The sequence below is a fragment of the Balaenoptera acutorostrata genome, chromosome 3 (genome assembly GCF_949987535.1).
Source record: "Balaenoptera acutorostrata chromosome 3, mBalAcu1.1, whole genome shotgun sequence".
Classification (NCBI taxonomy): Eukaryota; Metazoa; Chordata; class Mammalia; order Artiodactyla; family Balaenopteridae; genus Balaenoptera; species Balaenoptera acutorostrata.
The window spans coordinates 19,252,547-19,267,985 of NC_080066.1; the positions used below are offsets into that span (position 1 = coordinate 19,252,547).

Below are 15,439 nucleotides of genomic sequence, written 5' to 3' on the forward strand. Positions count from 1 at the left end.
CAACTAGGAGATGCAGTTCACATCCTGAAGAATTTTAGAGAGACAGAGAGGGACTTTGTTTGCATTTTAACTAGAGAGTTTCTTCAGTACCAAACTGATGAAGTATTCATTTGTGCCTTTAAAACTCGAGATGATGCGAAGTGTCAGAGAAGAGGAGGTCACCCTCCCGTGACTGTGCCTTTCAGAACAGGGGAGACTTCCTGCCCTCGAGCTGCAGAGAGACTTGGGGAGTCGTTGGCATAAGACCTTTATACTGGGCCTCCAAGTTTCAGGTCATACCTGTGGTTTAGAGGCGGGGCTGCAGGGGGGCAGCAGAGGCTGAGCTTGTGTCAAATCCCTTCTCAGGAGAAGCTTCCATTTGGGGCTTGCAGTCAGGCAAATACCCCCACTTACAGAGCAGCATGTCCCCAACTTTGTGCGTCAGAATCACCAGGACTGCTGCTTGAAAATGACAGTTCCTGAGCCCCATCATGAGGGATCCCAATTCCTAAGTGTAAGGAATTTTCAGTCTTTATTTTCAAGAGTATTGATTTTGACACGGTGGGCAAGAGATGTTATTTAAGAAACACTAATCTTGTCAGAGTTCTCACAAGCAAAGTGAAACCTTCTGTTTAGAATTGGCAGAAGAAAATAAACAGAAGAACATTGGGAAATAGAAACAGAGCCTTCTGTAACCCACCTGAGAACTCTGGTCTTTATACAACCTCTGTAGCTTTGGGAATAGAAGCTTCTCTGTCTTGTTAAAGTGAAACCACATTTACTATTTAAATTCTGCTTCCCTCAGTCGTTGCAAATCAAGGTAACCCATTGACAAGGTTTGATTTTCTTTTTGGAGACAGTTTTCCCACACTGGGGGTTTACTTGTCATTTCTTTAAGACTTGGCATTATATATCAGTATGAATAGGAGGAAAAAGCATTTTATTTAAATCACACGTAAGCTTGGTGAAGGGTTTGTGGGGGGTCATTATATTATTCCATCTATTTCCGTCTGTGCTTGAAATTCTTCATTATAAAAATGTTGTTTGAAATCTAATGAAGAGGGAAAAACCTGACTGTTGTGAGGGGCTGGCTGAGTCATCGCACGCTCTTGCAGGTGTGAAGGATGGAGGACAGAGCCACCTTTCGAGACTCGGGGCCTCATTTTCTCCTGCTGTCTCGCCTGACTGGTTTTTCTTAGCACCTCTCCCAGAAGTTGGGAAAGTGTGGCAGCTCTTTCACAGCAGGAAGTAGACATGGTGCCCAGTTTTTTGAAGGCATGACTCAGTTCGGTACTTCGAAGATTTCATCTTCAAGACAGTGTGAGTTGTTTCTGTGATCTGTACATTTGGGTTCCAGACCATTATGCTGTACTGTGGATACGTAGTGACAGTATTTTCCAGATAGAAGCTGGCACATGTTAAAGGCTAATTGTGCAGGAAAAAGTACATCAGATAAAATGATAAAGCATCTAAAATGTGATGTTTATCCTATGTAGGTGCTGTGTCACGATGCCAAATAACTTTCTAAGCAAGAATCCTGATTTCATCAATTTAGCCATACAAAATGGCATTTTTACATATATGTAGTCCATGAAATTTCAAAATATTTTAAGAAATCTTTGTTTTAATATCTTCAAATTACAAAAAACTCCAGTGTCTCAGTGAGTACTGCCATTTTACTGCAGCTTCCCAGCAGGACCCCTGCCTGCTGACATAGTTTGTGATAACGGAAGTGGTGCCCGACCTATAAATACATGAGAAAGGCTTAGAAGTCTTACCAGTTGTTTAAGGTAAGATCTACTATTAATGAGTAGCAAGTGTATATTTCATCAGACTGAAATTCATTGAGAAAATGTTCTAAAGAAATAGTCTTTTATTTATGTAAAAAACAACTGTAAAAGTCTACATCTTTTCTTGTGCATTAAGATAGGATCCAGTAAATTTACCTGAAAAATATTTAAGTTCCAAGCTTCCTTCTATAGGGTCTGTGAGTTTCTCACTGAAGGATTCAGAACAAGCTCTTGGAAGCCATCCAAAGCTCCATTTTCTCATTAACTAAAGTAGTTTTACAGGATGATTTGTCCCTCCCCTCTTGTTTCTTTACTTCTCCCTCCTCAGAAGAATGTGTTGTGATCCAGAAGTGTTTAGAACTGTTATAATTCTGACATTAATAAATAATGAGCAGCACTTTACAGTTGATTTCTGGGCTAAAAGCAGTTGGAAGATTCCGAGGTTTAGTTCTAAAAATCTTAGGTAAGAGTTGCTGGCAAAGCACCATATTTTAAAATTACATATAAAGCAAGACGGGAAGATAGTCTTCAGGCTGATTTAGTGTTTGTAGTTAAATTCCAGCATCTTTAATGTTAGTTATACTTCATTTTTCATGGCTTTCTGCTAGATCTGAGGAATTAGAATGAGCACTGGCTTTTGCAGATGTTCAGATTAGGTTTTTAAAGAAAAAAAGTCACATTTCAGTATCCCTCTCAGTTTTCTCCCCTCTAAGAGAGAACATGGTGATATTTGAAAAGTAAGCTATAGGAATAAATAAAACATTTGATTAGCGTGTGTTTGAGCCAGACTTCTGTTTTAGATTCAGAAAATTCAGTTGGTTATTTCTCCAGTTTGATTTTCTTAAAATTCAGTTTTTTAAAATTCCCATAGATGATGATGGTGAGAATAATGATGATTAAAAAGAAATTGGGGTTCCCTTTTAACTGTAAAAGTCACATCCAGGTATCATCTTGGGAATGTTTCTCCTGTATTTTGTGTTAAATCTGGGAAATGAAAGTTTAAATTTCTAATGCACAGGTTAAATTTGAATTGGAATTCATATTCCAATATGAATTATCAATTCATATTGGTAACCAATATCAATAGCCAATTGGAATTATGAATTCCAGCTCTCTTGGTTATCAAGGTCTTCTTACTAAATATTTAAGACATTATTAAAAGCTTTGAACACAGTGACCATTGGTTCTTTAATACACTTCTTTAGAATGCTCTTCTCCCATCTTCCCCACCCACCCCTGAAATTTAATTGTAACCTAACTGTAAAGTTGACCAACTGACCAAGACCACTGTTATAGGACATAAAGATGATTCTTCAGCCAGATACCCAGACATCTCAGGTGTTTATCCTTTTTTTGTTGTTAATTATACAAATTCTGCTTCTTAGTGTGGTGTCCCGAAAACATAATCTTGGTGCAGGGTATCTTGTGCATTTTTTAAATGTTCTCCAAATGATAGAATTGGCTGTGTAGGGAAGCCAAAGTTTTTATATAGTTTCTCTTAGAGAAATAAAATTCTTTATCCTAGATCCGATGTCCAGTTTTCACAAGATGATTGCTGAGAAGGTTATAGGCGGCGTCTCTGTTAAAAAGCATTGCTTTCTGTTAACTAGAAATGTGCAAGCAAGCCAGCGTGCCATAGCCTTAATTGCAGAAATGATCCACACTGCCAGCCTGGTCCATGATGATGTCATTGATGATGCAAGTTCCCGAAGAGGAAAACACACAGTTAACAAGATCTGGGGTGAAAAGAAGGTACGGCTTTTTGGTTTTTTAAATCTTTCTTACTAAATCCCATACTCTTTGGATTGCATTTATTTTTCAGATTTGTCTCATTAAAAAGTGAAATATGCTTCATCAAATGTGGTCTTCCAGCTTTCAAAATAGTTTTCATGTCTGGTCTATATACAGATGTTTGATCATGGATAACAGCACAGAAAAATAAACTTAGTGTTTCTGCTTCTTCACAGTTTTATGTAGAATTTGGTTAAGGAAGGAGATTTTTGTAGTTATCCAAAAAGCATATTTCATGAGGAATCTACACCTTTTACTTTGGGGCTTACGTTACTCAGATTCACTTTAATTGCTTAACCATTTACTAACTGCCACATGCAAGAGTTTCAAGGCAAGTAAATAAATAAAACTAAAATATATATATATATGTATAAATACACAGACGTATATACACACACATATATTCATACACATCTGTATCAATCTCAGAGGTATACTGTTCTCCCGTGAAACTTTTACCTTTTTAAACAGAAGCTTTATAATTGAGTAGTTCATGTATATTTTAAAGCATATTTCCACATTATTTTATTAGCATTTCTTGAAGGGGGTGTGTAGAATGTGGCATCTTGTTTAAGGATGTTTAAATCATGGGTTGAGGAAGGGGATGAAATTCAGCAAATAAAAGGGAAGACCCACGGGCCTTCTGGGAGCAGGCATCTCCCGCCACACATGCCCCTCCCTTGGCCATCCTGCCCATTTGAAGCACAAACAAAACATTAATGTGAATGAGGTTTCCCTCTCCATACCTTCCCCTCCCTCACATGTCTGTAATACCTGGTTCCCACCTGTTTTCTAATCGTATTCAAAGAAGAAATATACCTTAATGATTATCTTTACATGCTGGTTTTGCTTTAGCGCACATGATTTTGTTAAATCCTTTTATTTCCGATTTTAGATGAAAAGGTTTTATGTCCTATTGATAGAATTCCATACATCAGAATGTTGGTAAAAAAGGGTGGAGTTTCATTTTGGAGAGGCCCTGGGTAACTCTATGACATGTCCTACAGTCTGCTGTCTGTTTTCAGGGCCTGTCCTTAAAGCTTTATACTTGAGCCCTTGGGCAAAGGAGGAGGATTAAGTGAACAAGTTAAGGTTTTCTCCTGACTGGTCCCCTCTTGTGACTGCCTCTGCTGTTGGGGTCCTTCATCCTTTTTTTAAATTATTAATTAATTAATTAATTTATTTATTTATTTATGGCTGCGTTGGGTCTTTGTTGCTGCACGCAGGCTTTCTCTAGTTGCGGTGAGCGGGGGCTACTCTTCGTTGCGGTGCGCGGGCTTCTCATTGTGGTGGCTTCTCTTGTTGTGGAGCACGGGCTCTAGGCGCGCAGGCTTCAGTAGTTGTGGCTTGCAGGCTCTAGAGCACAGGCTCAGTAGTTGTGGCACATGGGCTTTGTTGCTCCACGGCATGTGGGATCTTCCCAGGCCAGGGCTCTAACCCGTGTCCCCTGCATTGGCAGGTGGATCCTTAACCACTGCGCCACCAGAAAAGTTCCGGGGGCTTCCTTTGGAAGACCGTGTTTCCACTGTCACCTGCCTCTTTCAGCTGCAAGGCTGGTCTGCCCTGCATGGGGCCACCTGCTAGTCTCCCCTTTTTTGCCCGTTAAACAAAACTGCTGTGTTACCAATAAAAATCCATTCGTACAGCACCTCCTCCATGAACCCTCATTCCCCTGTCTGGGTCCCTATCCCTTCTTTCCCTTAACCCCTCACCCCAGCCATCCCCAGTCTGGCAGCTTCAGTTCCAAAGGTTGGAAACTTCTGGCCTCTGGGATCCCCAGGACCAGGAGAGGAAAGAGGCAAAAGCCTAGAGATCCTGAGCCCTCAGCTGCTAATGATGTAGGGTGGATGATGGATGTGTATGTACCTGTAAATCATAATGTGTACAATGACCTTATTTATTTTATTTTATTTATTTGTGGCTGCATTGGGTCTTCGTTGCTGCGCGTGGGCTTTCTCTAGTTGCAGCGAGCAGGGGCTACCTTTCGTTGCAATGGGCAGGCTTCTCATTGCGGTGTCTTCTCTTGTTGTGGAGCACGGGCTCTAGATGTGCGGGCTTCAGTAATTGGGGCGCGTGGGCTCAGTAGTTGTGGCTCATGGGCTCTAGAGCACAGGCTCAGTAGTTGTGGCGCACAGGCTCAGTAGTTGTGACGCACGGACTCAGTAGTTGTGACGCACGGGCTTAGTTGCTCCGCGGCATGTGGGATCTTCCCGGAACAGGGATTGAACCTGTGTCCCCTGCATTAACAGGCAGATTCTTAACCACTGTGCCACCAGGAAAGTCCTACGATGACTTTATAAGTGTATATTTACATTTACATCAAGATACCTTATACAGTATACATTATATAAAATGATGATTAGTTGGTAAACATACTGAACATCACTAATTTTAGATACTAGAGAACTAACAGACAGTAAAAACTTGGGACTTCCCTGGCGGTCCAGCAGTTAAGACTCTGTGCTTCCACTGCAGGGGGTACGGGTTCAGTCCCTAGTTGGGAAACTAAGATCCCACATGCCACATGATGCAGCCAGAAACAAAAACAACAACAACAAATAAAAAAACTTAAAATTTGGTTATGTTGCAAATTCTGTGGATTAAACTTCCACAAACTCTATCATTTATAACTACTCTATAACACCTATCCATATCTTTAAGTATGCAAATTAGTGTATTTGAGTACAGCATATAATTCGGTCATGAATAACTTATAATTAGTTGCAAATACAATGCAGACGTTTATTCACAATCTAAAGAAGATTGGGAAAATATTGATTGGTGTTCAGTGAGAAAAATATTTTGTCCTGGAATGAGGGGCAGTGTAATAGCGTTCTAAGAGCATTGAACTTGGAGCCAAGATTCCTTGGTTTAGTTTTCATTGAGAAAAGCATGGGTTGGGCCGTGCACTGGTGCGTACTAAGTACTAGCTGGATAATTCCCGCTACATGCCCTTAGGAGTTTGGTAAATAGGAAAAATGTGGGAAGACAGCAGTATCCAAGGGGTGCTGTGCTCACAGAAGATCAGAGTGAGGGGTCTGAGTGAACTTCCTGCAGGTGCCGCCTGAGCTAATTCTGCACATGAGTCTGCCAGGTGATGAAGGGGAGGGACTTTTTTGAGCAGAAGAAACAGTAAGTGCAAAGGCACAGCCACATGGTTTGGTGGGAGAGCGAATGGTCCAGTGTAACTAAATGAAGGCAGTGACATTTTGCTGGGGCTAGGGATGAAGCCAGAGGGTCAGGTACTTCCGTCTCCAGGCATTCATTTCTTCAGCTCTGAACTGGAGAGGCAGACTGGGTCATCTCTGAGAGCCCATCCAGTTCAAACAGCATCCCAAATCTGTGGCTGATTATAACATAATCCTGCTGAGGAAGAGGAAGGGGGAAAACTTACATCCAGGATGACCCTTACCTCCCATTCTGTTTCTCTTCTGAGAAGTTAACTTCATTGTTGGCTCCGATGCTCAGATACTTTTCTCTGAAAGGTTTTCTTCTCTTCTTTTCTAGGCTGTCCTTGCTGGTGATTTAATTCTTTCTGCAGCATCGATAGCTCTGGCACGAATTGGAAATACAGCTGTTGTATCTATTTTAACCCAAGTGATTGAAGATTTGGTGCGTGGTAGGTTAATTCTGACTTTTCTTCTTTTTTATTCAATATTATTTTTTTGCCAAGCAAAAAAAAAACCCCTCACATGACCACTTTCCTTTTTTATAGGTGAATTTCTTCAGCTCGGGTCAAAAGAAAATGAAAATGAAAGATTTGCACACTACCTTGAAAAGACGTTCAAGAAGACTGCAAGTCTGATAGCCAACAGTTGTAAAGCAGTATGTACGTTCTGTCTCTTTTCAAGTTAAAACAAACAAACAAACAAACCTCCTAGCTCTTTCTTGGGAGCTAATTCTCCTAAAAAAATTTCACTGGAGAACCTTAAAATAGTAACCGAAGTCCCAAGAGGTCATTGAGAAAAGAATTGCATCCCCAGACAGTGGAGAACTTCTGCTGAGGTTTCCATTTTTGCTGTCTTCTTTTGCTATGCAGACATCAACTTTTCATCTTTCCTCCCAAGAATTGAATCAAAATAAGCTTTATAATATATTCCCCAATCTAATTTCCAAATGGTATAACATTTTTTTAAAAATTAATTTATTTATTATTTTTGGCTGTGTTGGGTCTTTGTTGCTGCATGTGGGCTTTCTCTAGTTGCAGTGAGCAGGGGCTACTCTTCGTTGTGGTGCACGGGCTTCTCACTGTGGTGGCTTCTCTTGTTGTGGAGCATGGGCTCTAAGCATGCAGGCTTCAGTAGTTGTGGCATGCGGGCTCAGTAGTTGTGGCTTGTAGGCTCTAGAGCGCAGGCTCAGTAGTTGTGGCGCATGGGCTTAGCTGGTCTGCGGCATGTGGGATCTTCCTGGACCAGGGATCAAACCTGTGTCCCCTGCGTTGGCAGGCAGATTCTTAACCACTGTGCCACCAGAGAAGTCCCTAAATGGTATAACATTTTGAACAACTTATCGTAAATAGTTTCTCTTGTGATTATCACACACAATGTTTCTTACGTTTTACGTATAAAAAGTAATGAAGTGCTGTGTTCTTAAGTATAATACTGACCTGGGAGAAAATATATAACTTTCAGATTGTACTAGTGTTCTATATACTTTTTTTATGAGTAGTAGATCCTCCCAATTATATGATATATAAACAAGCCATTTTCCTTCCGAGTATAAATTGAGTGTGAACCATAACTTTTTTTACCCCTTGCTTTCTCTTTGGCCTTCCCTCTACTCTTCGCATAGTTTTTCTTTTTAAAAATCAGTTAGTATTATCCTTAATCTGTAGACTAAACTGTGGTATTCACTGCTAGCCCATGAATGAGAGACAATTCTTTCCATAGAATTGTTCATCTGACTGTCTCTCAGCCTAGCAGGTATAAATGAGATGAAAACTGGGCAAGTAAGAGTCCCTTGTAATTAAAGCAACAAGAAAGGAAGACTTCTAAGGGCCAAATGTCAATTGCTGTCGTGATACATAATTAACATAATTACATAATTATGTAATAATTATACCATAATTACAGTTAAAGAGAGCTTTTTCTCAGGCCTCTCAGGTGAAAAAGTCCTTTGCCAATAGTGCCTCTATCTGGAAAAGTGTCAAGAAATGTGTAATTGTGAGCCAGAAAAGAATGAGGGCAACATTTCTTCCTAAAAAGACCTAAGTGAAACCCTAAGGAATGTGAATTATGTAGAACATGCTGGCCACAATCTCAGCCATTTTTGTCTTTTTATTGAAAGAGCATTTTCTTTTTTTTTTTTCTTTTTTTTTTTTTATTATTTCCAAGAAATTGCGAGTGTAGTTTTCTAAAAAAAGACAGACAACAATATGATAGACACTAGAATGCTAAATAAAAGAATAACTGATTTAAAATGGGGGCCATAAAGCTGTGACCTTAATTCTTCGTTGGATTTTGATGCCAAAATCTCCATGAAGATGGAGACCCATCCTCATAAGGCGCAGTACTGTGTTAGGGGAAGCTCAGTAACAACTTCACAGGCCTGAGGCTGCAGTTAGAAGCACTAGCAGTTAGTGGGGCTGTTGGAACTGGAAAACCTGAGGGTCATTGTCCACACAGGCCCAGGGCAGCAGCGCGACACTGGAGCCAGAATATGAACTAGTGCACTCAGTGATCGAATCCTACAAGGGCCCGCAGAAGTACAGCCATGTCATCAAGGAAAGACTTAATTCACTGTCCTCTGCTTAGGAAGCCAAAGACAGGATAGCACGTGTATTCGCTTATAAAGAGGACCTCATCCTTCACAGATTAGCAAGTTAAAAGTGGACTTGCATATTAATATGGCCGGAACCTCGTTAAAAATGAAATGTTTTATACTGTCCACTAGGAGGCATGCTGGCATCACCCCAGAACTACCCACTTTTCATGCGATTTATTCCTAAGCTCCAGAGCTGTTGGAATAATAACGCAGAATCTTAGTGTGAGCTCTCTGAATAAAAGTTTCTATATTTAAGTGCCTATGGGTAGAGATGTTCCAGAGGTGTTATATATTCAGAATTGCTATTTTTGTGCAATCTTGGTACTTAAAACGCAAAGATGTGAGCTCTGAAAGAACGCATGCAAAGCAAATTAGAGATGTCAAAAGGAAGGAGTAAGGAGAATTTAAACATCAGAATCATTACAGAAGAACTAATGGAATTCCAAGATGTTATGGGAATTTGAAGGAAACTTAATAGCTTATAATTCATTGTCCTAAGAGCTATTTAATGGAAAATGGTATTAAGTTTAAGAGAGGGCTGTTCAGGATTGCTTTGGGACATTGATTGATGTTAAAAATAGAAGTAATCTTAAAAGATGATTGGCTCCTTGTTTCTACACATAGTCATGCAAAATATGTTGTGTAGCTTACCAGTGAACACTATGCCTCATTCCCCAGAAAATCTGATGGGAATGAGACCAGAGGGGTCTGGTGGCCCATCTGGTGTTACTCAGTCAGACAGTAGCTGAGCTGGGATTTGAACCCAGAACGGGGTATGATAATCCTGCAGATTCATGTATTTTTCTCATTTCTTTCTGAATTTCTGTTCTCTCGAGTGCTGCATGTGGCCTGGAATCAATTCACTGTCTTCCTGTTATCCCATTTTCAAAGCTACAGAGGGCCACCACAGAATTTTGGTTTGTGGGTCATATCTGCTGAACACCTATTTTTTGGTTATGATATTCTTATCTAATCTACAAATAGACCTTATTCAAATTTTAACAGTTGTTGTAATATTGTTATATCAGTAACAAATGGGAAAATTTTTTTCTGACCCAGGATCTCATGTGGCATTTAGTTGTCAAGAATCTTTTTTTTTAAAAAAATTGAAGTATAGGGCTTCCCTAGTGGCGCAGTGGTTGAGAATCTGCCTGCCAGTGCAGGGGACACGGGTTCGTGCCGGTCTGGGAAGATCCCACATGCCGCGGAGCAACTAGGCCCGTGAGCCACCATTACTGAGCCTGCGCATCTGGAGCCTGTGCTCCGCAACAAGAGAGGCCGCGATAGTGAGAGGCCCACGCACCGCGATGAAGAGTGGCCCCCGCTTGCCGCAACTGGAGAAAGCCCTCGCACAGAAACGAAGACCCAACACAGCCAAAAATAAATCAATAAATAAAATAAAAAAAAAAATTGAAGTATAGTTCATTTGTAGTATAGTTGTGTTAGTTTCAGGTGTACAGCAAAGTGATTCAGTAATACCTGTATCACATTATTTCCACCATAGGTTATTATAAGATATTGAATGTAATTCCCTGTGCTATACAGTAAATCCTGTTGCTCATTTGTTTTACTTATAGTAGTTTGTATCTGTTAATCCCATACTCCTAATTTATCCCTGCACCCTATGGTAAACATAAGTTTGTATTCTGTATCTGTGAGTCTGTTTCTGTTTTGTACATAGATTGATTTGTATTGATTTTTAGGTTTCACATATAAGCGATATCATATAATATTTGTCTTTCTCTGACTTACTTCACTTAGTATAATATTCTCTAGGTCCATCCATGTTGCTGCAAATGGCAATATTTCATTCTTTTTTGTGGCTGAGTAATATTCCATTGTATATATATATATACACCACATTTTCTTAAACTGATCGTCTCTTGATGGGCACTTGGGTTGCTTCCATGTCTTGGCTATTGTAATAGTGCTGCTGTGAACATTGGGGTACATGTATCTTTTTGAAATAGAGTTTTCATCTTTTCTGGATATATGCCCAGGAGTGGGATTGCTGGATCATATGGTAGCTCTATTTTTAGTTTTTTAAGGAACCTCCGTACTGTTTCCATAGTGGCCTCACCAATTTACATTCCCACCAGCAGTTCCCTTTTCTCCACACCCTCTCCAGCATTTATTTGTAGACTTTTTTTTGATAGCCATTCTGACCAGTGTGAGGTGATAACTCATTGTGGTTTTGATTTGCATTTCTCTAATAATTAGTGATGTTGAGCATCTTTTCATGTGCCTGTTGGCGATCTCTGTGTCTTCTTTGGAGAAATGTCTATTTAGGTCTTCTGCTCATTTTTTGATTGGGTTGTTTGTTTTTTTTGATACTGAGTTGTATGAGCTCTTTGTATATTTTGGATATTAACCCCTTAATGGTCACATCATTTGCAAATATTTTCTTCCAGTCCATAGGTTGTCTTTTCTTTTTGTTGATGATTTCCCTTACAGTGCTGTGCAAAAACTTTTAAGTTGGATTAAGTCTCATTTGTTCACTTTTGCTTTTATTTCTTTTGCCTTGGGAGACTCATCTAAGAAAATATTGCTGTGATTTATGTCTTAAGAATTTTTTGCCTATGTTCTAGGAGTTTTATGGTGTCATGTCTTATATTTAGGTCTTTAAACTATTTTGAGTTTATTTTTGTATATGGTGTGAGGGAGTGTTCTAATTTCATTGATATGCATGTAGCTGTCCAGCTTTCTCATCACCATTTGTTGAAGAGACTATCTTTTCTCCATTGTATATTCTTGCTTCCTTTGTTGTAGATCAACTGACCATAGGTGTGTGCGTTTATTTCTGGGTTCTCTTTCCTGTTCCATTGATCTATCTGTTTTTGTGCCAATACCATGTTGTTTTGCTACTATAGCTTTGTAGTAGTATTGTCTGAAGTCTGGAAGGGTTGTGCTTCCAGCTTTGTTCTTTTTCCGCAGGATTGCTTTGGCAGTTCTGGGTCTTTTGTGGTTCCATGTAAATCTTAGGATTAGTTGTTCCAGTTCTGTGAAAAATGTCATGGGTATTTTGATAGGGATTGTATTATATTTGTAGATTGCTTTGGGTAGTATGGCCATTTTAACAATATTAACTTTTTCAATTCGAGACTGGGATATGTTTCCATTTCTTTGAATCATCTTCAGTTTCCTTTATCAGTGTTTTATAGTTTTCAACGTATTGATTTTTCACCTCCTTGGTTAAGTTTATTCCTAAGTTGGTTTTGGGGTTTTTTTTTTTCCTTTTTGATGTGATTTTAAATGAGTTTTTCTTTTGTTCTGTTTTGTTTTGGTTTTTTTTACTTTTTCTGATATTTCATTGTTAGTGTAAAGAAATGCAACAGATTTCTTTTTATTAATCTTGTATCCTGCTACCATGCTGAATTCATTTATTAGTTCTAATAGTTTTTATGTAGAGTCTTTAGCATTCTCTATATAGAGTATCATGTCATCTGCAAATAGAGACAGTTTTACCTTTTCTCTTCCAATTTGGATACCTTTTTTTTTTTTTCTTGACTGATTGCTGTGGCTAGGACTTCCAATACTATGTTGAAAAGAAGTGGTGAGAGTGGGCATCCTTGTCAAGTTCCTGAATTTAGTGGGAAGGCTTGCAGCTTTTCACCATTGAGCATTATGTTGGCTGTGGGTTTGATGTAAATGGCTTTCATTATGTTTAGATATGTTTCCTCTATATCCAGTTGGTGAGAGTTTTTAATCATAAATGGGTGTTGAGTTTTATCAAATGCTTTTTCTGCATTTATTGAGGTGATCATGTGGTTTTTGTCTTTCCTTTTGTTAATGTGATGTATCACATTGATTGATTTGCATGTGTTGAACCATCCTTGCAACCCTGGAATGAATCCAACTTGATCGTGGTATATAATCTTTTTTATGTATTATTGGATTTGGTTTGCTAATATTTGTTGAGGATTTTTGCATCTATATTCATCAAAGGTATTGGTCTGTAATTTTCTTTTTTTATTGTGTCTTTGCCTGGTTTTGGTGTAAGGGTGATGGTGGCTTCATAGTATGACTTTGGGAGTGTTCCCTTCTCTTTAGTATTTTGGAATAGTTTGAGAAGGATAGGTGTAAGTTCTTCTTTGTATGTTTGGTCGAATTCCTCAGTGAAGCAATCCAGTTCTTGACTTTTGTTTGCGGGGAGTTTTTTTTTACTACAGATTCTATTTCACTTCTAGTGATTGGACTGTTCAAATTATCTGTTTCGTCTTGACTTAGTTTTGGCAGGCTTTATGCTTCTAGAAACTTGTCTATTTCTTCTGGGTTGTCCAATTTGTTGGCATAACTGTTCATAGTATTTTCTTATGATTTTTAGTATTTCTGTGATATCGGTTATTACTTCTCTTCTTTCATTTCTTATTTTGTTTATTTGGGTCCTCTTTTTTCTTCTTGGTGGTTCCTGGCTAGAGGCTTGTTGATATTGTTTATCTTTCAAAAAACCAGCTCATGGTTTTATTGATATTTTTTAAAAAATAAATTTATTTATTTATTTATTTTTGGCTGCATTGGGTCTTCGTTGCTCTGCGGGCTTTCTCTAGTTGTGGCAAGCGGTGGCTACTCTTCATTGCGGTGCATGGACTTTTCATTATGGTGGCTTCACTTGTTGCGGAGCACGGACTCTAGGCACACGGGCTTCAATAGTTGTGGCATGCAGGCTCAGTAGTTGTGCCTCGTGGGCTCTAGAGCGCAGGCTCAGTAGTTCTGGAGCACAGGCTTAGTTGCTTCGTAGCACGTGGGATCTTCCAAGACCAGGGCTCGAACCCATGTCCCCTGCATTGGTAGGTGGATTCTTAACCACTGCGCCACCAGGGAAGTTCCTATTGATATTTTAATCTCTATTTTATTTTTTTTTCTCTGATCTTTATATTTCTTTTCTTCTGCTGACTTTGGAGTTTGTTTGTTCTTTTTCTAATTATTTTAGGTGGTAGTTTAGGTTGAGATTTTTCTTATTTCTTGAGGAAGGCCTGTATCATTATGAACTTCCCTCTAAGAACTGCTTTTGTTGCATCCTGTAGATTTTTGTAAGGTTGTGTTTTCATTTTTGTTTGTCTTGAGGTATTTTCCAATTTCCTCTTTGATTTCGTCATTGGCCCATTGGTTTTTCAGTAGCATGTTGTTTAGTCTCCATGTGTTCATTTTCCCCCCCTTTTTCTTTCTGTGGTTGATTTCTAGTTTCATAACATTGTGGCCAGAAAAGATGCTTGAAATAATTTCTGTCCTCTTAAGTTTGTTGAGGCTTATCTTGTGTCCTAGTATGTGGTCTGTTCCTAGAGAATGTTCCATGCATGCTTGAGAAGAATGTGTATTCTGGGTTTTTTTTAGATGCAGTGTCCTGTAGATATCAATTAAATTCAACTGGTCTATTGTGTGATTTAGGACCTCTGTTGCCTCATTGATTTTCTGTCTGGAAGATCTGTCCATTGATGTCATTGGGATGTTAAAGTCTCCTACTATTATTGTATTCCTGTCGATTTCTCCCTTTATGTCTGTTAGTGTTTGTTTTATGTATTTAAGTGCTCTTATATAGGGTGGATATATGTTAGCAACTGTAATATCCTCTTGTATTGATCCCTTTATCATTATATAATGTCCTTCTTTGTCTTTCTTTATGCACTTTGTTTTAAAGCCTGTTTCGTTTAATTTGAATATTGCTATGCCTTCTTTCTTGTCCTTCCCATTTGTATGAAATGTCTTTTTTCATCCCCTCATTTTTGAATCTGTGTGTCTTTCACCCTGAAGTGAGTCTCTTGTAGGCAGTATATTGTAGGTTTTTGGGTTTTTTTAAATCCATTCTGCCATTCTGTGTCTTGATTGGAGCATTTAGTCCATTGATATTTAAAGTAATTATTGACAAGTATGTATTTATTACCATTTTAAACCTTGTTTTCCAGTTGATTTTGTAGTTCTTGTTTGATAATTTCTTCTTTTTGTTTTTCCTTTTGTGGTTTAATGGTTTTCTTTTGTATTATGCGTGAGTTCCTTTCTTTTTTGGTTTTTGTGAATCTGTTGTATGTTTTTGATTTGTGGTTACCCTGGTGTTCAAGTATGTAGACTCATAGCAATATCTACTTAACTTTAGACTGATAGGTTCAAATACATTCTGAAAG

The 15,439-nt window shown here is 38.8% G+C and overlaps 1 protein-coding gene across 9 annotated transcripts in view; it reads left to right on the top strand.

The window, feature by feature from the left end:
• Positions 1 to 15,439, top strand: part of PDSS1 (decaprenyl diphosphate synthase subunit 1) — a 46,437-nt gene that overhangs the window by 13,667 nt on the left and 17,331 nt on the right. For 5 of the 9 annotated variants that reach the window (XR_009007341.1, XM_057541926.1, XM_057541927.1 and 2 more), the window contains exons 5-7: positions 3,380 to 3,521; positions 7,068 to 7,179; positions 7,276 to 7,385. Coding sequence is in view for 6 of the 9 variants with exons in the window: in XM_057541926.1 (XP_057397909.1) it covers positions 3,380 to 3,521; positions 7,068 to 7,179; positions 7,276 to 7,385 (364 nt within the window). In the remaining 3 variants the exon portion in view is untranslated. Of the gene's footprint in view, positions 1 to 1,094; positions 1,300 to 3,379; positions 3,522 to 7,067; positions 7,180 to 7,275; positions 7,390 to 10,486; positions 10,570 to 15,439 lie in introns of those variants that run through there. The other 4 variants (XR_009007342.1, XR_009007343.1, XM_057541930.1 and 1 more) reach the window with 3 other exon arrangements.